The sequence below is a fragment of the Parus major genome, chromosome 20 (genome assembly GCF_001522545.3).
Source record: "Parus major isolate Abel chromosome 20, Parus_major1.1, whole genome shotgun sequence".
In the NCBI taxonomy this organism is placed as follows: domain Eukaryota; kingdom Metazoa; phylum Chordata; class Aves; order Passeriformes; family Paridae; genus Parus; species Parus major.
This window is the reverse complement of record NC_031788.1, coordinates 2,883,853-2,910,915: the sequence shown is the minus strand read 5'-3', so window position 1 is coordinate 2,910,915 and position 27,063 is coordinate 2,883,853. Positions and strand designations below refer to the sequence as shown.

Sequence of the window (27,063 nt, the reverse complement as noted above, 5' to 3'; positions counted from 1 at the left end):
GGCTGGCTCTGGTGGCACAGGGGAGGGTGGGACAGACCTGGATCATGAGCATTTTTGCTGAGGACTCTGTGTTTTTCCAAGTTGTGGCTCCATTCGTGATGCTGTGGCGTTCCAGAGCTCTGCAGGGTGGCACTGCATTAGATGGATATTAAGAAGCACAATCATAAAAGTGCTTTTCCAAGCAGCTGCCACTCCAGCCTTCTAGAAGGGTCTTCCCAGGGAGAATACATCCAGCCTTGCTTTTATCTTGCTGCAGTATCACTCAGCAGAACAGCCCTGGGTCTTTGTGCAGGGCACCAGGGCTCCAGCGGGTCTGTAGAGCTGGGACAGGTTTTAGCTGAGCTTATCAAGGAAATTGGTGTTATTGACAATCTCACCTAAAGTGGGAATGTGGATTTGACACCAAAGAGATTCCAGCTCACCCAGCTGGGACTTCCAGTGGAGGGATGACAGCATCAGGACGGAAAGTGTTCAGTAATTGTCTCATTAATATAATTTTTATCAGCTAGCACTCTTGCTGTCTTCTCTCGCTCCCTAAAATGAAAAGCTGGTCTGGTGTCACTCTCATTTCTCAACCCAGTGGTGGGCACTTTCCCCATGCACTGACCCCTTGTCCCTCCCTCCTTTCAGTGCTCAGGTGCCTTTCACTCTTCCTTTGCTGCTGCCAAGTCTCCCTCAGCCGGACAAGATGTCTCTGCTGGACATGAGCGAGTTTGGGGAGGCTGCTCCGTTCCTCCGGAAAAGCTACACGGAGCAGCTGAAGCTTCAGACAATCCCGTTTGATGGTGAGAGCCCCTGTGTGTCCCCGAGCCTGTCCCTCTGCCAGGGCTCTCTCAGGAGTCCCCCCTGCCCCTTCCCCTTCCCCTGTGCTGCTCCTCAAGGGCACTGCAGAATTCCCCCAGCACCCTGCAGGGTGAGAAGATCTCACAAGTGAGAAAAGCAGGTTTTTGACCTTCCCCTGGTTTGCTGAGGTGTGGGTGGAGGTGATGCTTCATCTCCCCCGACCCTGAGGGCCATGAGGGCTGAGGGACTGGTGTCAAAGCCTCCTGCAGCTGTTTCCTTTTGGAGGTGTCCTCTCTGTCCCAGCCACCCTGCTCTTCCATGGCTTGCCATGCTCAGGATCCAGGGCCCAACTTGTTCCTTTGCAGTTTGCCAGAAGAGAGGAGATTTGCTTCCTTACACTGCCCTCTTCTCATGGCAGTCTGAATGCAGGCACACATGAAGCAGCAGATTTCTGTCAGGCTAGAAGCTGATCCCACCAAAGTAAAAAGCTGCCAAATATGAAGAAGGCAAAGAAACTCCAGCTCCTATGAACAAGAATATAGGAAGGAATAATCATTGTCCTTCCACATTATCAAAATGCATTTATGTGGCTTTCAGTTGACAATTTCACATGGTCTCCTATATTTCAACCTGTATTATATCTTCTTTCCTTTCCTTTCTCTTCCTTCTTCCACTTCTCCTTCAGGAAAGAAGCGAGCTTGGATCCCAGATGAGAAAGAAGCCTACATTGAAGTGGAAATAAAAGAAAGCTCTGGTGGGAAAGTCACTGTGGAAACCAAAGATAAGGAAGTAAGCAAATACCTTTCCTTTTTCAAGGGAGAGCAAGTGTGTGTGGCAGGGGGATACGTGTGACAAGATCACGTCTGAAGCCATGAGCTCCTGCTGATAACCCTGTCCTGCTGCTCAGTCCTGCCCCGGGGGGACACACACGGCACTGTCAGCACACTCAGGCCAGCTCCTTGCCAAGAGTGGCACCAGTTCAGCATCTCCCACCGAGGGGTTGCTGTCTCAGCCCGGGTGTCCTGCGGGACACAGCCAGGGCAGCCTGGGGCTGGCCCAGCACGGCTCCTGAATGGGGGAACACCCCCAGCACAGCCCCTGAATGGGGGAACACCCCCAGCACAGCCCTTTGTGATGCTGAGCCGGTGGCCGGCTCATCCCGGAGCCTCCCAGCACAGGTAAGGGGCCAAGTGGCCAATTCCTGCTCCTTTTAGCCCAGGTTTGCAGTGGGGTGAGATGTTGGGAGGAGAGAGGCTCCAGCTTTCCGCGGCAAACCAGCTGGTATTTGTCAAGATAATATCCAGCGCAATTAGCTGCAAATGAGCTTAATTAATATTCCTTTCTTAGCTATGGGAGTCTCATGGCTCTGCAACTTCACTGCAGAGCAGACACTCACCCTGATATGAAACTGGGAAACAGAACAAAGACCTCACCAGGCAGTAGATGATAGACTTTATTATTTCTATGTCTTCTCTAGTCAGACTAGCACTAAGAAGGGTTTGTGCCTGCTAAATGTAAAGAAAAATATGCAGTTGTCTTTGAAAAATGTCAAAGCTTTGAAAATATTTTTTGTCCGAATTTTGGAAAGCAAGTAAAGAGATTTGCCCTCTCCAAAGTAAAATTTGTCAGAGAGGAGTTATAAATATTAGAAGTTCACTCAGATATTTAGAACGCATTCAGATTCTGAGAACAGAGCAGTTTCCAAATCCTCTTTTGCTGTTTCCTCTTGAAACTGTCTTTTTAATGATTTGTCACGGATTTACAAAATCAGAAACTATATCAGCTTTCCCTGAATAAGTATTTTCAGCAGAAATCTTCAACAGACATAGAGCCCTCCCTTATCCTTCTGTGTACCCTCCTGCTTTTAACACCTGGCGCCTTTTAACACCACACACTTCATCTTCAAGATGAAGATAAACCTCTGAAAGATTTCATTTAATCTTTATTAACAAGACCATTTGCTAAATCCAGCTTCTCCCATCCAGGCCAGATACGTAATGTGATATTTTCCCCGTGCTTGGTCTCATGGGATTAAATAAATCCAGTTTTAAGTGATGGGGTACAGGCTTCAGCTGTTTGCCCAAATAACCGGGGATCTCTTGGAGCAAAAGACAGTGCTGGCATGGGCTTTTAGGTTGGGAAGGAGAACACAGGATGGGGGTGTCAAGCACATTGTGGGGGAACAACTTGGACCCCTCTGTCAGGCTCAGCAAGAGCCCCTCTCCCTGAGGAGGGAACAAGCTGGGCTTGTCCCAGCTGGGCTTTGTGGCTGGGTGCTGCTGGGGCTGCCCTGGGCCTGTCACCCCAAAAGGCTGGGCAGCCCTGTCAGGATGACAGCAGGCACTGGGGCCAGGGCTGTCCCCGGTGTCAGGGTGTCAGGGTGTCAGGGTTCCACCTGGCAGGTTTTGGGGCAGAGGGTGTTCGGTGAGGACCGGGCTCCCTCTGACGTGTCCCCCTCCTCTGACAGACACGGGTGGTGAAGGAGGACGAGGTGCAGCCCATGAACCCCCCCAAGTTTGACATGATCGAGGACATGGCCATGCTGACCCACCTCAACGAGGCCTCTGTGCTCTACAACCTGAAGCGCCGCTATTCCCACTGGATGATCTACGTAAGCCCGCGGCACCCGTGGCGCGGGGAGGCCAGGGGGCACCGGGGTACCCCCATCCCTCCTTACCCATTTTCCCCCCACAGACCTACTCGGGGCTCTTCTGTGTCACCATCAACCCCTACAAGTGGCTGCCCGTGTACACGGCGCCCGTGGTGGCCGCCTACAAGGGCAAGAGGCGCTCGGAGGCACCCCCGCACATCTATTCCATCGCCGACAACGCCTACAACGACATGCTGCGCAGTAAGCCCTGTCCTGGGGACCCCAGCCCCAGGGGCTCCTGGCACCGGGGTGACCTCCAGCGCTGCCCTAACGCCGCCTCCTTCTCTTGCAGACCGTGAAAACCAGTCCATGCTCATCACGTAAGTGAGCAGAGCCCCCCGTCCCTGCACGGGCACCCTGTGCCCCGAGGAGCGCCCCCGGCAGCGTCCCCTCCCCATCCCGGCAGCTGTCACCCCTGCCGCCCGGGCCAGCTGACAGAGCCGGGCTCCCCCGCACCCCGACAGCTGCGGGAGCTGCCGTGGGGCGCCCCGAGCACCGGCAGCCTCCCGGGAGCCAGGGGAAAGCAGAGATGGAGGCCAAGGCCGGAGGGAGATGGTGGCCGGAGGGGCGGCGGCGGGGGAGGAGGGTGACGTGGGAGGGTGGAGGCCAGGTTGATTTCAAGTGACATATAGATAAGGGCTATATAAAGGACTCTAAAGGACCCTTCGCCGCTGCCAGGAGCCACGGACATTTTTAGCCTCGGCCATGGCCTAATTAGGAAAGGCAGGGGCTGCGGAGGGATGCTTGGCGCGTGTCCGGTGGCGGCTCCGCTGCCCGCTCCCCCCGGCTCTTTGTGATCTGGGATTACAATGGGAGAGCAGCTCACTAACTATAGGCATGAGCTCAGCGGGGCCCGGCAGCCCCCCGCAGCCCACGGCGGGCACGATCCGGCCCTGCCATCCCCGAGATGCCCCAGGAAAGCCGGGCGTGCTGGGCGCTGCCGGCCCCGGCTGATCCCGGACAGCTGCGGCGGCCGAGCCGTGTCCGCAGCGCAGCTGAGCCCCGGGAGCCGGGGACGGCCGGGACACACCGACAGCCCCGAGCAAAGCACCAGCCCGGGGATTGAGAGCTCCAGCCTCGCCATCCCTCCGAGGCTTTGCTCTTCCCCCCCGGCCCGGCAGGGTGGCTGGGATGAGTTGTGCCTGTTCTTTGTCTCATGCCCTTGATCTGTGTATTTCTGTTACTCTAAGCGGAGAATCTGGTGCTGGTAAGACTGTAAACACCAAGCGGGTCATTCAGTACTTTGCCATTGTCGCAGCCTTGGGCGACACACCGGGCAAGAAATTAGTAAGACCTTCTTTTGAAACAAGTTCTTGCTGTTTTCTTCCTTTCTTTCTTTTTTTTTGTGGTTTTTTTTTTGTTTTTGTTTTTTTTTTCCCCTCCTTCCCCTTTCTTCTTACTTTTTCTTCCCCAACTTTTTGCGTTTGGAAACGTGTTTTGGTCTGACCAACCCAGGGCTTGGCTTTTCCTTGACTTTTGAACAAGCAAGGCTTGAAATTATTCTGCTCAAGGGGAAATGGAATTTTTTTTTTTTAATGTGGCTGCTCAATCTGTGCAGCCTGGAAGAGGTGCTTTAGGTGTTCTCTTTCCCTTTCTCCTTCAACACCCCAGTGATCTTCTTAAGGAGCATTAAAGAGATGAAGCAAACCTTCCATTTCCAACCTTGCCTCTTTTAAGCCTTGCTTTTCAGCATTTTCTCCTTTTTTTTTCCTCCTTTTGTTAATTTTGACCCTTTTCTACCTTGTGCCTTTCTTGCTTTTGTTTTGAATCTTGCTTTTCTTTGGTGCTGGTTATTTTTAAGCTGCCCTTGCAATTGCTTATTTCTTCTGGATACTTTGAGGCTCCAGCCTGCTTTCCCCTCGTGGAAGCAAACTGGCTGCTTTAGGTATCAGACAAGCAATACTTCAGCATTGTTTTCTTTCCTCTTCTTTGAGTCTGAATTTAACTGTTCTTGCTTTTTGACGCATTTCTTTATTTTCTTGAGCTAATCTATTTAACAACTTTTTGGCCTCTCCTATAAAGTTTAATCCTTCGAGTTTTTTTTTTTTTGGTTTTTTTTTTGGCACTAAATGGTCATGCCCTGCTTTTCTGACCATGCGTCTTGTGGTTCTTGCCTGGTTGTTCTGGATTTCTAAAGATAATTTTCTCTCCTTTCTCTAGGCAGCTCTTGCCACTAAAACTGGGGTAAGTGTTGTGGGCTCTTTAATGCTGAGAACAGAGTTCTTCTGCACCACAGATCTATGATGGGATGAGGTGTGAGGTGTCTACCTTAGGTCTGGGAGCAGCACCTGGGCAGTGTTTAGTTCTCCACTTGGCTTTGTATCTCCCTCCTTCCCATAGCTGGGTGTTTTGCTGTTTCATCTTTCTGCCTTTCTGACTCCAGCCTCTCCTTCAAGGGATAATTACTCTCCAAACATTTATTTCTAGCCAGTGTTTGCTAATGGGAGTGCTGTGGGCTCCTCCAAAGGTGAGGTGAAGCCTTCACAGCCTGAAGATCCTCCTCAGCCTCAAAGCCCAGCTGGGGGTGGTGGTGCTGAGGGGCAGCAGAAGATCCTCTGCCCCAGGCAGCCTTGTGCTCTGTGCCCTGCTGATGCCCAGCCCTGGGCTGGCACTGTCAACTGCTGCAGGCAGTGATGGCCTTGCCTGGGGGACATTCCTGAGGGGTTTGCTCCAAGGGAACCCAGCAAAGGTTCAGTCCCTGGAGCCCCCCAAGGGCTCAGTCACACATCCTTGGTCCTTGATTTCTCTGAGCTGGTGCACACCCTTGGCTGGGGGATGTTTATCATCACATGAGCAACCACTTGGACAGAGTCAGCTCAGGGGCAGAACCCGTGGGTCTTGGGGCTGCCCTCACTGGATCTCCCAGGCCAGGTAATTCTAGGCCAGGCTGAATTTAGAGACAAGAGATCGAGGAATACTCAGGTGATGGTGTGTTGGTAGCTGTGATTCACAGCTGCTCCCTGTCTCTTTTTCATGTGGCTGGAGCTGCAGAGGTGGGGAGCAGAAAGAGAAAGAGAGGGTGGCTCTGGATGGGCAGCCCAGAGCTGATGCTCCCCCCCTGAGGAAAGCCCTGTGGATTGCAATGTGTCAGAGCATGGGCAAAGCTCTCATGAAAAATCCTGCAGGTGCCTGTGCCACCAAACTCTGTCAGGTGTCAAACCCCACCATCCTGCATGTGGTTTAGCACTGCTCTCTTGCTCCTCCCCTCAAATCCTTGTCCTGCTGTACCTGCATTAGGCAGAGGCTGTCTCTGTCTTTAAACAGAGAAACACACATGGAAAAACAAGGTTAGGAGGGGATTCATCTTAGCTCAGGATGGCAGGTCATGCCAGCTGGGAGCTGTGGTATGTTCCTATCACACTGGGACCCTGCAATGGATGTTGTTGGTGTAGGGACCTCTTGTTTCACAGTATGCTGTTGATGTGAGCTGTCCTAGACTTTGATTTGGTGGAAGAGGAAATGCCCAACTTCAGAGGCTGAAATGATTCAGGCTTGTGGTGACAACACGAGCTTGCTCTTGGTTTGCACAGCATAGCTGCTGAGAAAGGGGGTGACACTGCTGTGTGCAGAGGGGACAGCAAAGGGGACAGCTGCAAACCCAGCTGTGCTGGGCCCTAAACGGAGCTGTGTGGCCTGGGCAGACGAGGAGATGCCTGGGGAGCAGCAGGACCCTCGGACAGCTGAGGGGTGCAGCAGGGAGCCCTGGCACTGCTCCGTGCTCGTGGTGACAGATCCCCTCTGGCTGTGCAGGAACTGACACTTCCTTTGGTTTTGTTCTCCAGGGCACCCTCGAGGATCAAATCATCGAGGCTAACCCAGCCATGGAAGCTTTTGGCAATGCCAAAACCATAAGAAACGACAACTCCTCGCGTTTTGTGAGTGCCTCAGCGTGTCAGGGAGCTGTGGCTGTTGGTGTGGGCTGTGTGCACGGAGGGTGGCACTGTGGGTTTGTGCAGTGACAGCCACAGGCAGGGAGCTGGAACTGCTCCCCTGGGGCACTGGACTGCCAGAGCCGAGTTTTTCTGGTTCCATCAAATGGTGGCCAGCACGAACAGCCCCGGTGTCACAGCCTGTGGCTGCAGAGACATCCCTGGCAGGACCAAAGCTGGGAGGGACAGGGAGCACAGCCTGGAGTGCTCTGGGACTTAGACACTTGTCTAAGTGTGGCCCTGTCATTTTTGCTGAGCCCAGCCTGGCTCTGCTGTGGCTGCAGAGCTGCTGTGCCTGGAGGGAAGGGGGGCACTGCTGGGGGACACCCTGAGCCCAGCACAGAGCAGGGGCTGCAGGCACGCTCGGTGTCACAGGGCCCTGCAGAAATGGTCAGTGGTAAGAATAGACCTGAGGACAGGGCTTTATCTCCTGTCAGTGAAATTTCTGCCTGCCTGGTATTTAAACCCTTGGGCAATGCTCTTTGAGCTTCTTCACATTCCAAACCAGAGCACTTCACCCTTTTACAGAGCCCAGTAAGTTGCCTGGCATCAGCAGAAGCTCAAGAAGTGGGAAATTAACTCAGTTCCTAGGGGCTGTTCAGAACTGTTCCTCTGTGGGCAAGCCCAGCACTTGCCTCCTGTGTGTGTTTTCAGGGCAAGTTCATCCGGATCCACTTTGGTCCCTCGGGGAAATTGGCCTCTGCAGACATTGACATCTGTGAGTGGCTGCAGTGGGGAGGGAATTCACCCCACTATTTGTGCTCAGCTCTGGGAAGGGACAAGCCCTGCTCTGACCCCTCTGCCCTATTTCATTCTAGATCTTCTGGAAAAATCCAGAGTGATCTTCCAGCAACCCAAAGAGCGAAGCTACCACATCTTCTACCAGATCCTCTCTGGGAAGAAACCAGAGCTGCAAGGTAAGGCAGCCAAAGATGCAGCACAGCCCTTGGATGACACAAGATGAAACAGCCCCAGAGAGCTCTGTTGTCATCTTTGGGGCCCACAGGAATGAGCAGACCCAGCTCACCATGCAGGTTCTGCCCTTGAATGCTTTGCTAGCTGTGGTGGATCATAGGATTGGATAATTCAGGGTGGAAGGGGTTTCAAGAGGTCATCTAGCCCAGCCTCCATTATCCTCACAGGCTGAGAAGCCACACTAAAGCCCTTCCTGCCACTGTGTAGGAGCAGAGGTCACCCAGGGTCTATCTGCAAGGTGGGAATGTGCTTTGCAAAGCTGCCCTCGTGGGGTGGTGGGTACAGCACTGACCTCAGTGCGTGCAGGCTGGAGATTTACTCATTTTGGGATACAGGGAAATGTTTTGCAGCCTCCTCAACAAGTGAGATGACCTGTTTCAGGTGAGCTTGGAAACAGCTGAGGGCTCTGTCTGGGCACTGGTGTAGATGTGATGGCCAGGACAGCCCCACCTGATCTGATGTGATGTGATCTGAGTGTGTGCTGGGGCAGCTCTGTGCTCTGAGCAGCCTCCTGGTGCCTCTGAGCAGCCTCCTGGTGCCACATCACACTCAGGAAGCGTTTCCCCATGCAGGAGGATGGCTGGCACAGCCCCCTGGGGTGGTCAGCTCTTGGCTGAGGGCTCCTGAGCTTGGTGCTGAGCAGCACCTTATTAGGCAGGTCTGAGAGAGCAGTAATCTTATCTGGAGTCACAAGGGCATGGTGGCCACTTCTAAATCAGTCTGCAGCCAGGCCATATCCCAAGATAGCAAGCAGGAGGCAAGCACAGAAGAGGTGGACCCATGTGTGGACCTGCCTGTGCTGGAAGAGGCTGTTCCTCCCCCAGCTGCTGCCCTCTGCTTGAGGCTGGGGAAGCCTTCCTGCTCCCTCTGTGTGCAGAGCTGTCCCTCTGCCCAGGGATGTCCCTGCCAGGCTGGCCTCACCCTCTGCATGGCATCCCCCACAGATATGCTGCTGCTGTCCCTCAACCCCTACGACTACCACTTCTGCTCCCAGGGGGTGACGACGGTGGACAACCTGGATGACGGCGAGGAGCTCATGGCCACAGATGTACGTGCCCAGCCCTGGGCCTGGGGAGGGCACAGCCTTCCTCTGGGCAGCGCTGGCCATGTGTCCTGGCGTTCTGTGGGTCCCTCTTTAAATCAGCTGGGGATCCCCCCTGGTTTATTGGTGGTTGTTGTGAGCCTACAAGAAAGGGCAGGGGGACTCTGATCTCCCCTGACAGCCTCATCCAGGCAGGGAAGGGAGAGGAATTCCCTGCACCCTGTGGCACATGAGTGCTTCCCGTAGTGCCCATGAGAAAGAAGATCTCAGAATCAGTAAATTTGGAAAAGACCCCCAAGATGATTGAGTCCAGCCTGTGATTTATCCCCACCTTGTCCCCTGCCCAGAGCTCTGAGCACCACGTCCAGTCCTTCCTTGGACACCTCCAGGAATGGGGGCTCCACCACTTCCCTGGGCAGCCCCTTCAATGCCTGACAACTCCTTCTGTGAAGAAATTCCTCCTGATGTCCAACCTGAACCTCCTCTGGCACAGCTTGAGGTTGTTCCCTCCCATCCCTTGTTCCCTGGGAGCAGAGCCCAATCCCCCCTGGCTGTCCTCTCCTGTCAGGAGATCAGTCAGGTCTCCTCCTGAGCCCTCAGCTTGGAAAACCTCCTCCTTGTGGGTGCTAGGCTAGTCATTTTCCTTTCAAATAGGTCTTGTGGGAGCTGGAGCCACATTCAAAGCCCATGGTCAGGATTCCTTGCTCAGGTGCCCACCAGAGAGGGCACGCTGCCCAGCCCCAGCACAGGGAGAGAACCTTAGGTGATGGTGGGAGAAGGGACCAACCCTCACCTCAGCACCTCTCTACTGCTTTGTGTCTCCTCAGCACGCCATGGACATCCTGGGCTTCAGCAACGATGAGAAATACGGCTCCTATAAAATAGTGGGGGCCATCATGCACTTTGGGAACATGAAGTTCAAGCAAAAGCAGCGGGAAGAGCAGGCAGAGGCTGATGGCACTGAAAGTGAGTCAGGCTCTGTGCTCCAGACCTGCCCAGGCTGGGATAACTCCTCATGCCTGGCCTCTGGAGGGCAGATCCCAAACACCCTCGCTGTCTTAGGCCCTGCTGGGGCTGCCCCAAGCCCTTCTTGAGCAGGAATATCTGGGATAGTTTCTGCAAGGTGGTCTCATCTACATCAGACTTGTCCCAGCAGCATCACAGGGTGTCACACCCCAGCTGGGCTTCACCTTGTGCAGTCTCCTCCTGCTCCTCATCTCTTGCACTTGCCTGGACAGCATTCCAGGCAGCCACAGGGGATGAGCCAGGCTGGGAGCAGGACTGCTCAGCTCCTGAAGAGCAGTTGGAGTGGGACACAATCACTGTCTAACACTTCTCCTGGTTTGTTGCTCAGCAAAATCCAATGCAATTCATGGATCTAAGAACAGTCAGGCTGCAGAGCAAAGCTGGAGGGAGAGGGTGACTTTCCAGCATGTGGAAGGGTGAGAAGGGGGAGCTCTAGCATGCACTTGGAAGGTTTCAGCAGGGATCCAGCAGAAATGATTACCTGGATCAGTCTTTGTCATGTTAACATTCATGAAGGAAAAGTTCTCTTTGCCTCAGGAGTGGCAACACAGGCTTTAGGTGCTACCTGGTAATTAATGAAGGTTTTGATATGTCAGGGATTCCCCTACAGAGGTGATTTTCTAGCTACAACCTGCTATTAGGACTTTATGAAAGACAATCACCTCTCTTCTGGTCAATTCAAATTCACTGTGTGGAAATTCAAACCTCCACTGGAAAATGCATGGAGAATCCCAGATCAAGAAGATTAAAACCTGATAAGCACTTAATAAGGTGCAGCAGGCCTCCAAACAGTAACTTCTCAGTCAGGAGGTTCAAACTTTAAAGCATCATAGACTATGCAAGATGGAAAATCACATTAGACACTGGAGGAAGCTTTGGAGCAAGTGGAAAATCTAGTGTGGTTAACACTAATCATCATAACAGCAGGTCATTTTTAATTTTGATTCCTTTTCCCCTTCCCAGACCTTCCTTGTGAGCTCCTCCTGCCTTTGTTCTGCTTTCCAGGTGCTGACAAAGCTGCCTATCTCATGGGAATCAGCTCAGCAGACCTCATCAAGGGGCTGCTCCATCCTCGTGTCAAAGTGGGCAATGAGTACGTGACCAAAGGTCAGAACGTGGAGCAGGTGAGTGACAGGACACGTGTCCCCTGCTGACTCTGGGGTGCCACTGGTGCTTCAGTTCACTGTCTTGGGTGTAGGAGGAGTCTCCAGAGCAGCAGCAGAAGGTGCATGCACAGTTCTTGGCTTTCAGGTGCAGGGAGAATGGGTGGCAGAGCTGGCTGATAGCTTTGCACATTAACCCAGGCTGGAGATTGAATGCAGTGTCTTTGAAATGTGGGCTGGATCAGCCAGAGGAGGTCCAGGCTCTATGGACCTGCTTCAGGGACAGTCTATGAAGAGCTCAGCCCTGAAAAGTAGAAGACTTTAGATATCTGAACACTCATCTGAGTTGATCTTGTAGAAGACTCAAATACACCAAATTGTCAGGTTCCAGCCACACCCCAGCTGGGAGCCCAGACCTGGCCTGAACAGTGCAAGCCAGTCCTTGAGCACAGCTCAGGGGGACATCAGGAGCTGGTGTCTTATCCAAAGTGGGCTGTGGGCTCCTGCCAGGCACAGAGCTTCTGAAAACATCACTTTAAACTGAATTTATATCCTAAGACCTTGGTGGCTGGATAGGCCAGGTAGGCAGGAACACACCTGTGAGGAATGTAAAACTAATTTTGGAGCTTGTACTGTAAGCAGCAGCTCCTTGGATCTGTCTGTCCTTCCTCTGTGTGCCAGGAGGAGCTGGCTCCCAGCCTGTGGCTCCTGCAGGAGCAGCTCACAGCTCACTGTGTGCTCTGTTTGCCGTGGCAGGTGCTCTACGCCGTGGGAGCCCTGGCTAAAGCCACCTACGACCGCATGTTCAAGTGGCTGGTGACCCGGATCAACAAGACCCTAGACACCAAGCTGGCCAGGCAGTTCTTCATCGGGGTGCTGGACATTGCAGGCTTCGAGATCTTTGATGTGAGTTCTGCAGGCCCCTGCAGTGGGGTCAGGGGAGCGTTGTAGGGATGACTCAGTCCCCTGGTGTTTGAGAGCTCTGTCTCCTCTAAGGAACTGCTGGTCTTGATGAGGAAGGGATTCTTGTGTGAATTTATGGATCTGGAGCAAACAGACAGCTCTCAAGGAGAGATTTAACACTGCTGTGAGCACACCTGTAGTGATTGCTGGCCACCTGCTCTGGTGGCAACACAGCTGAGCCTGGCAGGGACCACCCTTCACAGCCAGGCAGAGCACAAGAGTGAATCCCTTCACTGCTGGAGCTCCTCCTTCTCACTCAAATCTGCTTTGTTCTTGCAGTTCAACAGCTTTGAGCAGCTGTGCATCAACTTCACCAACGAGAAACTGCAACAGTTCTTCAACCACCACATGTTTGTCCTGGAGCAGGAGGAATACAAGAAGGAAGGCATCGAATGGGTCTTCATCGACTTTGGCCTGGACCTGCAGGCCTGCATTGACCTGATTGAGAAGGTGGAGTGTGAGGCAGGGCATGGAAATGGTACTGCTGGGGGATGGTTTGTTTGCAAAGCCTGCAATAGAGAGGTGCTCTGCTACCAAAATTAAATTATTCCCTCCCTGGTTGGTGACAAGTGCCCAGCTTTTTTATCCCCACACAGCTCAGAGCCTCCAGCCCCTTGAGACTTTTTTGACACAAATTTTGACTTTATGAAAACATGGAAATTCTATTTCTACCCACTGAGGAGCCACAAAACCTGGTGCAGCCTTTTCCTCCAGAAAGAATAATCTCTTCCCCTTTTTTCCTACCCACTTACAGCCCATCAGTGCCTTGAGCATTCACAGGTTCAGAGCAGCTTGTAGAGAATATTTCCACCTTTGCATGAAGGAAACATGAAGGAAACTTTTTGGAAAGGAGCAATCCTGGAGAGGATCCCTCCTCAACAATCTGTTGAACCAGGGCAAACTCCCACTTCTTGCAGGGCTGGGCAGTCCCACATGGGCTGAGAGGTCAGAGACAGCCTGGAATATGCAGTCTGGAATATCCAGTGACAGCTTGGCCCTGTGGCCAGTGCCTTGCAGCTGGGTTAGGATGGGATCTCCCAGGTCAAGCCTATGCTCAGTGGCACATCCCTGCTTTGGGATGGGATGTGGCAGCCCTGAGCTCAGCCCTGAGCTCAGCCCTCTCTCCCCCTGCAGCCCATGGGAATCCTGTCCATCCTGGAAGAGGAGTGCATGTTCCCCAAAGCCTCTGACATGACCTTCAAATCCAAGCTCTACGACAACCACATCGGGAAGTCGCCCAACTTCCAGAAGCCGCGGCCGGACAAGAAGCGGAAGTACGAGGCGCACTTTGAGGTGGTGCACTACGCTGGTGTGGTACGTCCTGGCAGCTCTTCCCAGCCTCACACCCTCCCCTGGCAGGGACAGACTGTCCTGACCTCTCCTCCACGGGGACAGGTGCCGTACAACATCGTGGGCTGGCTGGACAAGAACAAGGACCCCCTGAATGAGACAGTGGTGTCCGTCTTCCAGAAATCCCAGAACAAGCTCCTGGCCTCCCTCTATGAGAACTATGTGGGCTCTGCTTCAGGTGAAGAACACCCTCACCCTGGTTTTACCTCGGTCTCTCCTCTCCTCCTCTCCATGCCCAGCTGTTGGTGCAGCATCCCTGTCCCTGGCAGCCCAGGCCAAGGGAAAACCCACACTGATCCCTAAAATCCTCCCTGGCCTGAGTAGGGGGGTGCTGCTTTGAGGGCTTGTGTGGAGCTGTAGGGTTGTTGTGGTGGCCCTGTGACTTTGGGATGCAACCAGGAGCTGAGGAACCACCCAGTGCTTGGTGCTGTGGGAGATGTGTTGGTGGTCAGTGCCCTGTTCTGCAGCAGGGCACAGCCACCTCTGCTTTAGAGACAGCAAGGGCTGTGGGAATTTTAGGGGTGTTTGGGGGTGCCCCTGAGTCCTTCAGGGCAGGCAGATGTTTTGCTGATGTGAGTAATCAATATTTCAACCCGACAGAGGAACCTCACAAGCCGGGGACCAAGGAGAAGCGGAAAAAGGCCGCTTCTTTCCAAACAGTGTCACAGCTGCACAAGGTGAGAGCCAGCCCCTCGTCCAGGGCCATGAGGGAAACGTGCTCTGAGGGTCCCACTGGCAATCCCACTTCCCTGCCAAAACCCTTGGTTTTCTGCACCTCCTGAGGGACCACCAGAGCTCCTGAGGGACCACCAGAGCTTCTGAGGGACCACCAGAACTCCTGAGGGACCACCACTGGGCCAAAGCTCCCAGCTCCCTCTCATCCCTGGGCAAGGGGCCTGTGCCTGGCAGAGTCCCAGCCCTGTCCCCGTGCTCCTAGGGCAGGACACGAGGCTCCAGGCTGGGAGAGCTCCCTTGGAGCTGGGCTGGTGCTGCTCCTGCCCCCGTGACGCCTGCGGCAGCTCCTCCGCCTTCGAGAGAGCGGCAGTTAAGACTTGTAGTGATGTTTAGATAATTAATTACATGAACATCACTTTAAGTCTGTGCTACTTCTCTCCTCATTCCTGTCAGCGGGAAGCACAGCCTTTGGGCAGAAGAAAATGCAGGAGGATCTTGCAGGTCTCTGAGCAGGCAGCTGCCTGTCCTGGGGGGTGACCTGACCCATTTTACAGCTCAGGATGTCACACAGCTCCATCCCCTTGCTCGTCCAAGCCAGAGCTCAGCAGCTGGAAAGCAGCACAGAGGGGTGTGTCCTGTCATGCCAGCCTTGTGGTGATAGGGCAAAGGTCCCAGCTCTGAGGCTGCCACAGCCCCAGGAGTGTTTGGACACCGCTCCCAGGCATGGGGTGGGGGTGTTGGGGTGTCTGTGCAGGGCCAGGAGCTGAGCTGGGTGATCCTTGTGGGTTCCTTCCAACTCAGGACATTCTGTGATCCTTTGCCAAGGTGTGCTTGAAGAAGGCAGCTCTGTGGCAGAGCCCCTGTTCAGGGAAAAGTGTGATTTTCGTCCTTCTGGACAAGTCACAGGCCCTGTGGAAAGGTGTCTGTGGTGATGTGGAGCTGTGGGAAGCTGTTCCCTTCCCTGAGCTGGTCCTGGACAGGCTGAGCCTGTACAAGCAGGGGAAGGCAGCTGGAAAGATCAAGGGTAGAGGTGCCTTGGAGAGAAAATGAGACACAGGCTGGCTCAGCAGGGCCCTCTGTCACAGCCAAAAGGGGTGAAGCAGGGAAATCCTGCATATCCTAACACTGTCTGTCTGCAGGCAGTGTGGACACCAGCACTGGGTTGCTGAGCACAGAGCTCTGCACCAGGAATAGGCTCAGTCCCGTGTCCCTGGCTCTCCCCTGCAGAAAAACTTTACCTACAAAGAATCGGGGAGCATCTGGCACAGAAAACTTCGGTGGCACAGCAAAACCTGCCAGTGCCTTTGGCCTGTCCCTCTGGCCCATCCCAGCCCCCTCTGCCATGGGGCCAGCCTCCCACCCTGGCAGGAGGCACTGATCCTGCCCCAGGTGGGGATGGCTTTGGCCAGGATAGCAGGAGGAAATCCCCCTTTTCCCATGCCATAAGGGACTCTCAGGGCCTGCTCCCTGTGGGGGAAAGGGGCTGGAGAGAAGGAGAAGCATTGCAGGGAAGCAGAGCTGTCCCCTCACCCGCTGTGTCTGCCCTGCAGGAGAATCTCAACAAGCTGATGACCAACCTGCGCTCCACCCAGCCCCACTTTGTCCGCTGCATCATCCCCAACGAGACAAAGACCCCAGGTATGGCACAGCTGAGGCAGCAGTGCCCCTGGGGACAGCCACACGTGGGAACTGGCAGGGGTTCTTGCACCCACCCTCTCCCCAGCCCATTCCATGATGCTGCTGAGCCCTGACCCCACCTCAGTGTTGAAACTCCTGTGACCCAGATCAATCTCTGCTGGGAAGAATGAGCTTTGCCAGCTTTTTTGGCTGTTCAGCCTGGCACCTGTGTAACAGCAGGCACGGATGAGTGGTCCAGGCTGAGTTCCACCATCCAAGGCCCAGGCTGCAGCGCTGTGCTCAGCACAGACCTGCAGGACAGGCTAACAGCCGTGCCCAATCCACGGGATGTTCCCAGGGTCCAGCTGCATTTCCTCTGTCTTCTTGGGCTGAGCAGCTGCTCCATGAGTGTCCTTCCCCCGCAGGAGCCATGGATTCCTTCCTGGTGCTGCACCAGCTGCGGTGTAACGGTGTGCTGGAGGGGATCCGCATCTGCCGCAAGGGATTCCCCAACAGGATCCTCTACGCTGACTTCAAGCAGCGGTAACCCCCTCTCCTTCCTTCCCAGCATGTGTTTCAAGGGCAGACAGACTTGTCCTGGCTCCGAGCTGCTCCCCAGCTTGTGCAGAGCCCCCAGGGCCTGTCCAGTTTGGGATAGCTCTGCTGCTGGCTCTGGGGTGCCAGGCATGGAGAGTTTGGGATGAGATCTGGATGTCTGAGGTGCTGAATGCAGGGGGAGGGTGGCAAGGCCTCCCTCTGATCCTGGCTCAGATTTCTCTCTGCCCTTGGGATGGATGCTGAGGGTTCTCACCTTAGGGGCCCATCCATGCTGCTTAGCCCAGGCCTAGTGAGGCCAGTGACCTCCTTGCACAGTCTCCCTGATGTTCAGGCGCTAAAATCTGCCAGGGTTCCCTGCAATCCTGTGCCCTGGAGCAACTGGTTCAAAGCTCCAGCCTGTGGTGCAGCCCCATGGCATGTCTGGGGCTCTGGGGTGATGGTGGAGCTGCTGCTGCCCTCTTGCACAGCCTCCCTCTGCTCTGCCCCGCAGATACCGTATCCTCAATCCAGCAGCCATTCCAGAGGACAAGTTTGTGGACAGCAGAAAGGCCACAGAGAAGCTGCTGAGCTCCCTGGAACTGGACCGTGCACAGTACAAGTTTGGCCACACCAAGGTGAGAGTGGGCAGCTGATCCTTGGGAGGGAGAGATTTCCCCTCCTGTGCCTGTCTCTGCCTGGCCACAGCCCTGCTCTAGCCCTGCACTCTGCAGGGTCACTGTGAAGGGACCCAGGAGGGCAGAGGGAGATGCAGGCTGGGAGGAGAAAGAGCAGCTCTGAGCAGGTCACTGCTGCCTGGCCTCGTCCCACCCACCACATCGTCTTGTCCCTGCTGGGGAGCGTGATGTGCTCAGGGCAGATCTGGTTCCCTGTGCCACGTGTGGATGCACCTCTGTGTTTCCCTGGCTGCCTGTGTCACCCCTGAGCCCTCTGTCCTTCTGCTGGTGACTCCACTCTCTTGCCCACAGGTGTTTTTCAAGGCTGGTTTGCTGGGCTTGCTGGAGGAGATGCGAGATGAGCGTCTGGCCAAGGTCCTGACAATGCTCCAGGCCAGGATCCGTGGGTACCTCATGCGTGTGGAGTATCAGAAGATCATCAGCAGGAGGTAGAGCTGTGGTGGAAAAAGGCAGAACTTTGTGTCTCCTCGTCTCTTCTGCACGTTTCTGTGGGTTTGACCTGTGGGGTTTGTCTGTGTCTGGCAGTGACATCCTCTGGTCCTGAGGGATGGGAGCAAACCTGGAAGAGGTCTGGCATGGCCCTGCTAGGGAGGATCTAGGTGTGGGGAGCCTCTGCTTTCCACTGGAAGAGTCAGAGGGAGGCAGAGTGAGGAGAGCTGAAATCCAGGCCACCCCACCCATCCCAGCAGGGCCAGCACAGTGTGCAGACCATTCACCATTCTGCCATTTGTCCAGCTGGTGGAGAACGGAGCCATATCCAGCCCTGCAGAAGCCAGGATGGGACAGGGGGAATGCCCACCCCTGATGATGCTGTGCTTGTATTCCCCCAGGGAAGCCCTCTATACCATCCAGTGGAACATCCGTGCCTTCAACGCTGTCAAGAACTGGTCCTGGATGAAGCTGTTCTTCAAGATCAAGCCTTTACTCAAGTCTGCTCAGACTGAGAAGGAAATGTCCAACCTGAAGGAGGAATTCCAGAAGCTGAAGGAGGCTCTGGAGAAGTCTGAGGCTAAGAGGAAGGAGCTGGAAGAGAAGCAAGTCTCCATGATCCAGGAGAAGAACGACCTGGCTCTCCAGCTGCAGGCAGTGAGTGCCTCACCCTCTCCTTGGGGATGTTAAGACAGTGCAGGGTCTGTGGGTAGAAGAAGGAGCAGAATGTCCTGGAACCTTCAGCCTCTTGCAGTTCTGAAGCTGCCTCACTGCCACAATCTGTCTGAATCAGGCCTGGAGTGCCATCACACCCTGGGGCTGTCACAGGGGTTTGTCATCCCCGGGCTCTGCGAATGCTGTTCTCCTCACAAAGGGCTGGGAGGGGATGCCAATGTCTGCTTGCCAGATTTTGTGCTGTTTTCTTGCCAGCGTGTCCTTCCTCTGGAAGGATTGAGTTCTCTTTGGCCCTGGTTAGTGTGAGTGGTTGTCCTGTGAGCCCTGATGATGGGCAGTGACTGGAGCTGTACTTTTTGTACACCTGAGCACCTTGGGCTTACTCTGCCCCTTCCACAAGGACAGCAGGGCTGAGAGCAGAGGGTGAGCACTGGCTCTCCTGTGCCTCCCCCAGGAGCAAGACAACCTGGCAGATGCAGAGGAACGCTGTGACCTGCTCATCAAGTCCAAGATCCAGCTGGAGGCCAAGGTGAAGGAGCTGATGGAGCGTGTGGAGGATGAGGAGGAGATGAACTCGGAGCTCACCGCCAAGAAACGCAAGCTGGAGGATGAGTGTGCAGAGCTGAAGAAGGACATCGATGACCTGGAGATCACGTTGGCCAAGGTGGAGAAGGAGAAACATGCCACAGAGAACAAGGTAACCGACCTCCCTGCAGGCTCCAGCCTCGCTGCCCTGGGGCCTCAGTGCTTGTGGGGACACCTGAGAAACATCTGGGATAATGCTGCTGGTGTGGGGGAACTGGGGCAGGGCAGAGGGAAAAGGGGAGTGTGAGGGGTGTGAGCCCTCCGTGTCCTGCCTCACTGTCCAGAGGTGGCAAATGGTTCTGTGCTGTGGCAAGTGATCTGAGACATGGAAAACCCACCTGGTGGGGCCAGCCTGGCCAAGGGGAGAGGGGCTGGCTGCTGGTGGGGACTCGAGCTGCTGTTGCCCATGGATGGACTCCTGCCTTTCAAGGGTCAGGCTGCTGCAGTAGCTTTGCACTCTGAGAAGATGCTCTCAACTTTTGTCCTCACTGATCCAGGTTAAAAACCTGGTTGAGGAGATGGCTGGTCTGGATGAGATCATCGCCAAGCTGACGAAGGAGAAGAAAGCCCTGCAAGAGGCCCATCAGCAGGCCCTGGATGACCTGCAGGCTGAGGAAGACAAGGTCAACACACTGACCAAAGCCAAGGTCAAACTGGAGCAGCAAGTGGATGATGTGAGTCGTAGGCCAGTGAGGATAAAGCAAGAGAGGTTTGAGTCACATCTCCAGGAGAGCCCAAAGGCTGTCCCTGAGTGGGGTCTGGAGTGTGGGATCATTACCAGATCCCCCTTTGATATGGCCAGTTGATGAATAATCCCATTGAAACTAGAGGTGATGTAGAACACCTCATGGAGAGCAGTCCTGGGCTGAGGGAATGGGACTGGAGACAGCTGGGAAACACCTCTGGCCCCTGGGGGATTGGTGAAGTTCCCCCAGTGGAGGACATGGGTAAGGGTGGGGCTGCAGAAGGTCCTGTCCCTCCCTACCCCACCTTCCTTCATTCTCCAGCTGGAAGGCTCCCTTGAACAAGAAAAGAAGGTCCGCATGGACCTGGAGAGAGCAAAGAGGAAGCTTGAAGGAGACCTGAAGCTGTCACAAGAGTCTGTAATGGATCTGGAGAATGACAAACAGCAGCTGGATGAGAAGCTCAAGAAGTGAGTGTGTGACATGTGCCTGGGCTCTGGGCTTGCTCTGCTCCTGTAAATGCAGCAGAGGTGTGGTGTCTGCAGGGCAGCTGGGCTGTGGCTCTGGGCACGGCTGTGTCACCAGTCCTGGCACAATGGGGGCTTGGTTTCCTTGGGCACTGTGCAGAGAGGAGCTTGTGGCAGGCTCCCAGACCAGGGCACCATAGACCTGCCTTTGTACATGGGGCTGGAGAGGAGGGACCTGCCTGGCAGGATCCAGCACTCTGCTGGGGCTCAGCTGCAAGTACAGACTTCAGTCATGTCCCATCCTCATTGGGGACCTGCAGAACACCTTGGGACCTGAGGGAAATCCTCAGAGCCAGTTGTCTGCCAATTTGGCTACTTCAGCCCTTCCTGTGAGCCTTCCAAGAGCTGCTGCTTATCCCTGCAGTCCCTTCCCATTGTGGTTTGTTCGTCCTCTGGCCTGGGTGTAAGAGTGCAGGGAAATGTGGGTGCCAGAAGGACCTGTCAGGACAGTGTTTGTCTGACCAGAGCTCTGTCTTCTGTCTGTACAGGAAAGACTTTGAGATGAGTCAGCTGAACTCAAGGATTGAAGATGGACAAGTGATGGAGGCCCAGCTACAGAAGAAGATCAAGGAGGTCCAGGTATGGTGGGAGGAACTGTTTTTACATCCTGGGAGTCCAAAATTTCCATTAGATGTGATATGGGGGGGAATCTGCATGAGCCAGTCCCTCTCTGAGCACAGGGGCATCTCCTTGGAAAAAACTGGCATGGGTAGCAGGAACCAAGCCCTCAGCCAAAACACGGTGGGTTGAAAATGAAATGATGGGCTATTGAGGTGAACACTATCACCAGCCTGAGGAACAGCTTCCAGGGTGTGGTTCTCTATCCAAAATAAAACCTTTCATCCAGTAACCAAACTCTGAAAACCCAAATCTGGGACACTGGGCTTCTTCCTGTCAGAGACAGGTGCCCACAATCATGAAAAGAAGCTAATGGCAGCTGGATCCCGGTGGCAGGGACGGAGGAGAGCAGGAGCTCCAAACATGCTACCGAGGAGCACCTGCCTCCCCAGGCAGCCCAAGACTGGTGGCTTTTTGCCTCCCATCATCCTCAGAGATACTGCTGGAGCTTCACCCAGAGCTTGCAGCATCTGCCCTTTTCTGCGTGTCCAGGCACGCGTTGAGGAGCTGGAGGAGGAGCTGGAGGCCGAGCGAGCCGCCAGGGCCAAGGTGGAGAAGCAGCGTGCGGAGGTGTCGCGGGAGCTGGAGGAGCTGAGCGAGCGGCTGGAGGAGGCGGGTGGCACCACGGCCACGCAGCTGGAGCTGAACAAGAAGAGGGAGGCAGAGTTCCTGAAGCTGCGGCGGGACCTGGAGGAGGCCACGCTGCAGCACGAGGCGCTGGCGGCCGCCCTGCGCAAGAAGCACGCGGACAGCGTGGCCGAGCTGGGTGAGCAGATCGACAGCCTGCAGCGTGTCAAGCAGAAGCTGGAGAAGGAGAAGAGCGAGATGAAGATGGAGATTGATGATCTATCCTCCAACGTCGAGTACATCACCAAGAACAAGGTGGGTCCTGGTTCTCCACGGGGCTGGTTGGTCTCTCCTGTGGACATCAGTGTGACCAGCACAGCCACGTCCATGGGGTGGTGTCTCAAATGGCTCTTTGCCATGGCCAAGTCCCTGTTTTGGCCCTTAGCTTGTCCCCCTGTCACTACAGGGTGCTTTACTTGTCCTAGTGAAGCCTGGAGGCTGTGGGAAAACATTTCCTGGGAGGCTTTACAGCAGAGAGCCACTGTTAGCCTAGCAGAGAGCTGTGGCAGGCTCCTGCTCTCTGCCTGGTGTGCCCATAGCACCCACTGAGCAGGGCAGGGTCTCCCAGGGTGGGAGAGCAGTGCTCTGTGGCCAGAGCTGAGCTCAGCCAGGCTGTGCCTGGTGCCTGCAGGCCAATGCTGAGAAGCTGTGCCGCACCTACGAGGACCAGCTGAACGAGGCCAAGGCCAAAGTGGATGAGCTGCAGCGACAGCTGACGGACGTGAACGCCCAGCGGGGCCGGCTGCAGACCGAGAACGGTGTGTGGGGCACAAGCCAGGGGTGCCCAGCTGCCTCAGGGGTGCTCTGACTCTGGGGTGTCTGGCTGGGGGAGTGGGGTTCAGCCCGGCAGCCTGTCCTCCTCCTTCTCCCATGGAGGGAAAATCTAGATGTGCCTCAGGAGGGGTTCCTCACAGGCATCCTTTGCCTTTAAGTGGTTGCACCTCTGCCCATGGCCCAGCTTGCCCTGGTGGGGACAAAGCTGGATGCTGCAGGCCCTGGGGGAGTGTGGGCTAGTGCAGATTGCAGCCCTAGAGCCCTGAAGTAGCTGTCTTGGCTCTGTTGCACCCAGGGGAGCTTACTCGGCTGCTGGAGGAGAAGGAGTCCTTCATCAACCAGCTGAGTCGTGGCAAGGTCTCATTTACACAGAGCATTGAGGAGCTCAAGAGGCAGCTGGAGGAAGAGACCAAGGTGAGGTTTCAGGGCATGGCTGGTCCCTGAGTGACACTGTGGCAGTGGCCCAGACCCCTGGGCTAGGGAGGTGGGACATACCCTGCACACAGGGCAGCTCTTCCCTGGGAAGAAGAGGAGTTCCCTGCTGCTGCGCCCAGTTGTGGTGCCATGGTCTGTGTCCTGGAGCCAGCTGCTGCTCTCTCTTCCTCAGAGCAAGAACGCCCTGGCCCACGCCCTGCAAGCCTCCCGACACGACTGTGACCTGCTGCGGGAGCAGTACGAGGAGGAGGTGGAGGCCAAGAGCGAGCTGCAGAGGAACTTGTCCAAAGCCAACGCCGAGGTGGCCCAGTGGAGAACCAAGTACGAGACTGATGCCATCCAGAGGACTGAGGAGCTGGAGGAAGCCAAGTAAGTCCCATGGCACAAGTCCTTGTAGGTGGCAACTTTCTGCTCAGCAATGGGCTCTCCCAGACCTGGGGTGACACAGCACGCTCCTGCCCTGTGTGGTGGGATGGCACCAGGACAGGGAGCTCACCCCGGTGGCATTGGCAGGAAGAAGTTGGCCACCCGGCTGCAGGAGGCAGAGGAGGCCATGGAGGCTGCCCACGCCAAGTGCTCCTCTCTGGAGAAGACCAAGCACCGGCTGCAGACCGAGATCGAGGACCTCTCGGTGGACCTGGAACGCGCCAACTCAGCCTGCGCTGCCCTGGACAAGAAACAGCGCAACTTTGACAGGATCCTGGCTGAGTGGAAGCAGAAGTATGAGGAGACCCAGGTGGAGCTGGAGGCATCGCAGAAGGAATCGCGCAGCCTGAGCACTGAGCTCTTCAAGCTCAAGAACGCCTACGAGGAGTCCCTGGACAACCTGGAGACCCTCAAGAGGGAGAACAAGAACCTGCAGGGTAGGACTGGGCTCAAGCCCTCCCCTGGCGCTCTGCCCTGTCCTCAGACATGTGGGATTGGGTCCCTTGTTGGCCAGGAGAGGACCTTGCTGCCCAGCCCATCCATCGGAGGGATGCAGCAGCCCTGCTGGGATGCCAGCGTGTGTCCTGCCCTCATGCTGGGGACACTCTGGGAGGACAGGCAGAGCCACTTGGCATTCTGAAATTGCTCCTGTTCCCAAATGGTGCTGCTGAGTGCTATGGCTGTGGCATGACACTGCCTTGGGGGTATTGGTGTTGGACAAACAGGTCTCCCCAGGTCCTTAATGCCTCTTCCCTCTCTCCCTGACTGCAGAAATGTCCCCAAGCACAGCCTTGGCTGCTCTCCGAGGGGCTGGGGGACATCAGCTGAGACTGGGCAGGGGGATGGGGACATCAGCTGAGACTGGGCAGGGGGATGGGGACGTCACTTGTGCAAGGCTGGCCCCACAAACTCCTTCCTGACCAAACTCCTTCTGTCCCTGGCAGAGGAAATTGCTGATTTGACTGACCAGATCAGTCTGGGTGGAAAAACCATCCATGAGCTGGAGAAGGTGAAGAAAGCTCTGGAGAGTGAGAAGAGTGATATCCAGGCAGCTCTGGAAGAGGCTGAGGTGAGTCCTTGTTTCCCATACGTTCCTGCCACCTCCAGGAGCCACTGGCCCACCCTGCAGCTCTGGTTGGATGCTGCTGGGGGTGACAGCCCTGAGCCAGGCTGTGACCCCTGGGAATCCCATTCTTGGGGGTCCCACAACCACTGCAGGCACTGGGGTGGCTCCACCTGCTCTGCCCCATAGCAATGGGCTGGGGAACAAGGCCGGGGTGGGGTGGGTGGCAGGAGAGAGGCCCCTTCCCAGGAACCACCTTCCCATGGCTGAGCTGTCTCCAGGGAGCCCTGGAACATGAGGAGAGCAAGACCCTGCGCATCCAGCTGGAGCTGAACCAGATCAAGGCTGAGATGGACAGGAAGCTGGCGGAGAAGGACGAGGAGTTTGAGAACCTGAGGTGTGTGGGGTGAGGGGACAGGCTGGGACGTTGCTGCAGGGCAGAGCTGGCACCGTGGCACCCTGGGTGTCCCCAGGGCACGGGGCCGATGCGTGACCTCTCCTGCAGGCGCAACCACCAGCGCGCCGTGGACTCCATGCAGGCCTCGCTCGACGCAGAGGCCCGGGCCAAGAACGAGGCCGTGCGGCTGAGGAAGAAGATGGAGGGGGACCTGAACGAGATGGAGATCCAGCTGAACCACGCCAACCGCCAGGCCGCCGAGTTCCAGAAGCTGGGCCGCCAGCTCCAGGCCCAGATCAAGGTCAGGGCAGGCTGGTGCTGTCCCTGCTGCCAGCCCGGCTCCGTGCTGTCCCCGCTGACCCCACGCCGCCCCACAGGACCTGCAGATCGAGCTGGATGACACCCAGCGCCACAACGACGACCTGAAGGAGCAGGCGGGTGCCCTGGAGCGCCGCAACAACCTGCTGCTGGCAGAGGTGGAGGAGCTGCGGGCAGTGCTGGAGCAGGCGGAGAGGAGCAGGAAGCTGGCAGAGCAGGAGCTGCTGGAGACCACCGAGAGGGTCACCCTGCTCCACTCGCAGGTGAGGCACTGCCAAGTCCAGTGTCTGCACTGGTGGGAGAGCAGGAGTCTGTCCAGCAGTGGTGGATGACCAGCCCTGGTCACACTGAACCTGCTCTGTGTGCAGAACACGGGTCTGATCAACCAAAAGAAGAAGCTGGAGGCAGACATCTCCCAGCTGAGCAACGAGGTGGAGGATGCGGTGCAGGAGTGCCGTAATGCCGAGGAGAAGGCAAAGAAGGCCATCACGGATGTAAGAGAGTGGTGGGGATTGTGCTGCATGTTTGGGAAGGGTCTCACAAATCTCCACTGAGCCCCTGCTCTGGCAGGGCTGCCTGGCCTTGAGGTGATGTCCCCCTGCTCTTGGCCTTGCAGGCTGCCATGATGGCAGAGGAGCTGAAGAAGGAGCAGGACACGAGTGCACACCTGGAGCGCATGAAGAAGAACATGGAGCAGACCATCAAGGACCTGCAGATGCGCCTGGACGAGGCAGAGCAGATTGCTCTCAAGGGGGGGAAGAAGCAGATCCAGAAGCTGGAGGCCAGGGTGAGAAAGTAGGGGCAGATCCCTGGCTGTGTTCTTCAGGGGCTCTGGGGGCTGCCCCAGTCCCTGTGGCACCAGACTCTGCCCCATCCCTCTGAGGACAGGTGGTGCCTCTGTGGGATGAGGGGACAGTCCCCAAGGCCAGTCTGGGCCCCGCTCAGGATGGTTTGTTTTAGCCTGTGCTGTGGGTTGGCTTTAGCTGGGCTGGCGCTTGGGAGCCAAGTGCAGAGCCAGGCTGTGCCCCTGCAGGTGCGGGAGCTGGAGGGAGAGCTGGATGCGGAGCAGAAGAAGATGGCAGAGGCCCAGAAGGGCATTCGCAAGTACGAGCGCAGGATCAAGGAGCTGAGCTACCAGGTACAGCAGCTCTGGACACAGGTCCAGCCCCTGTCCAGCAATTCTCTGCTTGGCCTCATGTTACCCCAGAACCCATCCACCAAGCCCAGCCCAGCCTGGGCTGCTTCTGGGCTCTGTGTGGGGAATGATAACAGCTGCACAAGCTTCTCCCTGTCACAACATCCTCTCCCTCCTCTGGGTCATTCTGCCCATTTCCCAGCACCTCCTGAGCTGGGTGGTGGGACACGGGGCCGGACCAAGGGACGGGTGCTGTGACACAGGGCTGGGTTGGTGGGGCAGGTTGGTGCTGTGTTTGTGACCTGGCACCTCTGCTAAAGGTGGAGGTGAGGGGCTGCTGGGGTCTGGCTAAGGGAGCTGGGGGACTTGCAGGCTGAGGAAGACCGGAAGAACCTGGCTCGGATGCAGGAGCTGATTGACAAGCTGCAGAGCAAGGTCAAGAGCTACAAGCGCCAGTTTGAGGAGGCAGTAAGTGCCCATCACTGCTCGGGGACAGGGGACAGGGCTGTCCCTTCCTGGGACTGCCTGCCACGGCTGCCAGGGGCCACGAGAGCCACGTGGGGAGCTCAGAGCCTGCTGTCCCCTGTGCCTCCTGCACCCACCCCTCCCCTCTCCCTGCCCAGGAGCAGCAGGCCAGCTCCAACCTGGTGAAGTACCGCAAGGTGCAGCACGAGCTGGACGACGCCGAGGAACGCGCCGACATCGCCGAGAGCCAGGTCAACAAACTGCGTGCCCGCACCAGGGACGTCGTCATCTCCAAGGTGGGCACTCCTGGATGGGGAGGTGGGCAGGGGCTCCTGCCAGACCTGGAGCCAGGGGAGTGACCACAGCCACAGTCCCATCCTGCTGTGGCACTGCTCCCTGCCGCCAGATCCCCCCTCTCAACAAAGCCCTTTGGGGTTTTTTTCCAGCATTAGGAGCCCGGCTGCCCTGCCCTGTCCCAGCTGCTGCTGGAGGTTGGAGGCAAGTGGCTGCAACAGTCACTGTCAGCCTTGCACTGCATGAATAAACGTGGATCTGCCAGCA

At 56.1% G+C, this 27,063-nt stretch overlaps 2 protein-coding genes across 3 annotated transcripts in view; both read left to right on the top strand.

Annotated features, from left to right (window-relative positions):
* Nucleotides 1–27,063, top strand: part of LOC107213168 (perilipin-3-like) — a 663,366-nt gene that overhangs the window by 12,654 nt on the left and 623,649 nt on the right. The gene's annotated exons all lie outside the window — the stretch shown is intronic.
* On the top strand, nt 689–27,063 carry MYH7B (myosin heavy chain 7B). Of its 2 annotated transcripts, XM_019008677.2 has the most exons (42): nt 689–785; nt 1,469–1,572; nt 3,251–3,394; nt 3,478–3,634; nt 3,726–3,753; nt 4,624–4,720; nt 5,594–5,617; nt 7,216–7,308; nt 8,017–8,080; nt 8,181–8,279; nt 9,282–9,385; nt 10,207–10,345; nt 11,411–11,529; nt 12,265–12,414; nt 12,751–12,921; nt 13,606–13,785; nt 13,867–13,999; nt 14,422–14,498; nt 16,047–16,134; nt 16,539–16,656; nt 17,162–17,285; nt 17,637–17,773; nt 18,176–18,431; nt 18,904–19,146; nt 19,532–19,708; nt 20,042–20,187; nt 20,733–20,823; nt 21,355–21,744; nt 22,121–22,247; nt 22,559–22,677; nt 22,871–23,067; nt 23,212–23,561; nt 24,069–24,193; nt 24,469–24,584; nt 24,693–24,885; nt 24,962–25,165; nt 25,271–25,396; nt 25,519–25,689; nt 25,936–26,040; nt 26,410–26,505; nt 26,661–26,798; nt 26,949–27,063. In XM_019008677.2, the coding sequence occupies exons 1-42, from the start codon at nt 689–691 to the stop codon at nt 26,952–26,954; spliced, it is 5,823 nt and encodes a 1,940-aa protein (XP_018864222.1). In that variant the 3' UTR covers nt 26,955–27,063. The 2 variants fall into 2 exon arrangements, with proteins under 2 accessions (XP_018864222.1, XP_033374987.1); XM_033519096.1 differs by lacking the exons at nt 689–785; nt 1,469–1,572; nt 3,251–3,394; nt 4,624–4,720; nt 5,594–5,617 and having other exon boundaries at nt 3,587–3,634.

Bases quoted from the DNA above. Each gene is read 5' to 3' on its own strand.
- MYH7B (XM_019008677.2), top strand. From the start codon at position 689: ATGTCTCTGCTGGACATGAGCGAGTTTGGGGAGGCTGCTCCGTTCCTC. The intron at 18,432-18,903 runs GTGAGTGCCTCA...TGCCTCCCCCAG, and splicing joins TGGCTCTCCAGCTGCAGGCA to GAGCAAGACAACCTGGCAGA. The intron at 21,745-22,120 runs GTGGGTCCTGGT...TGGTGCCTGCAG, and splicing joins AGTACATCACCAAGAACAAG to GCCAATGCTGAGAAGCTGTG.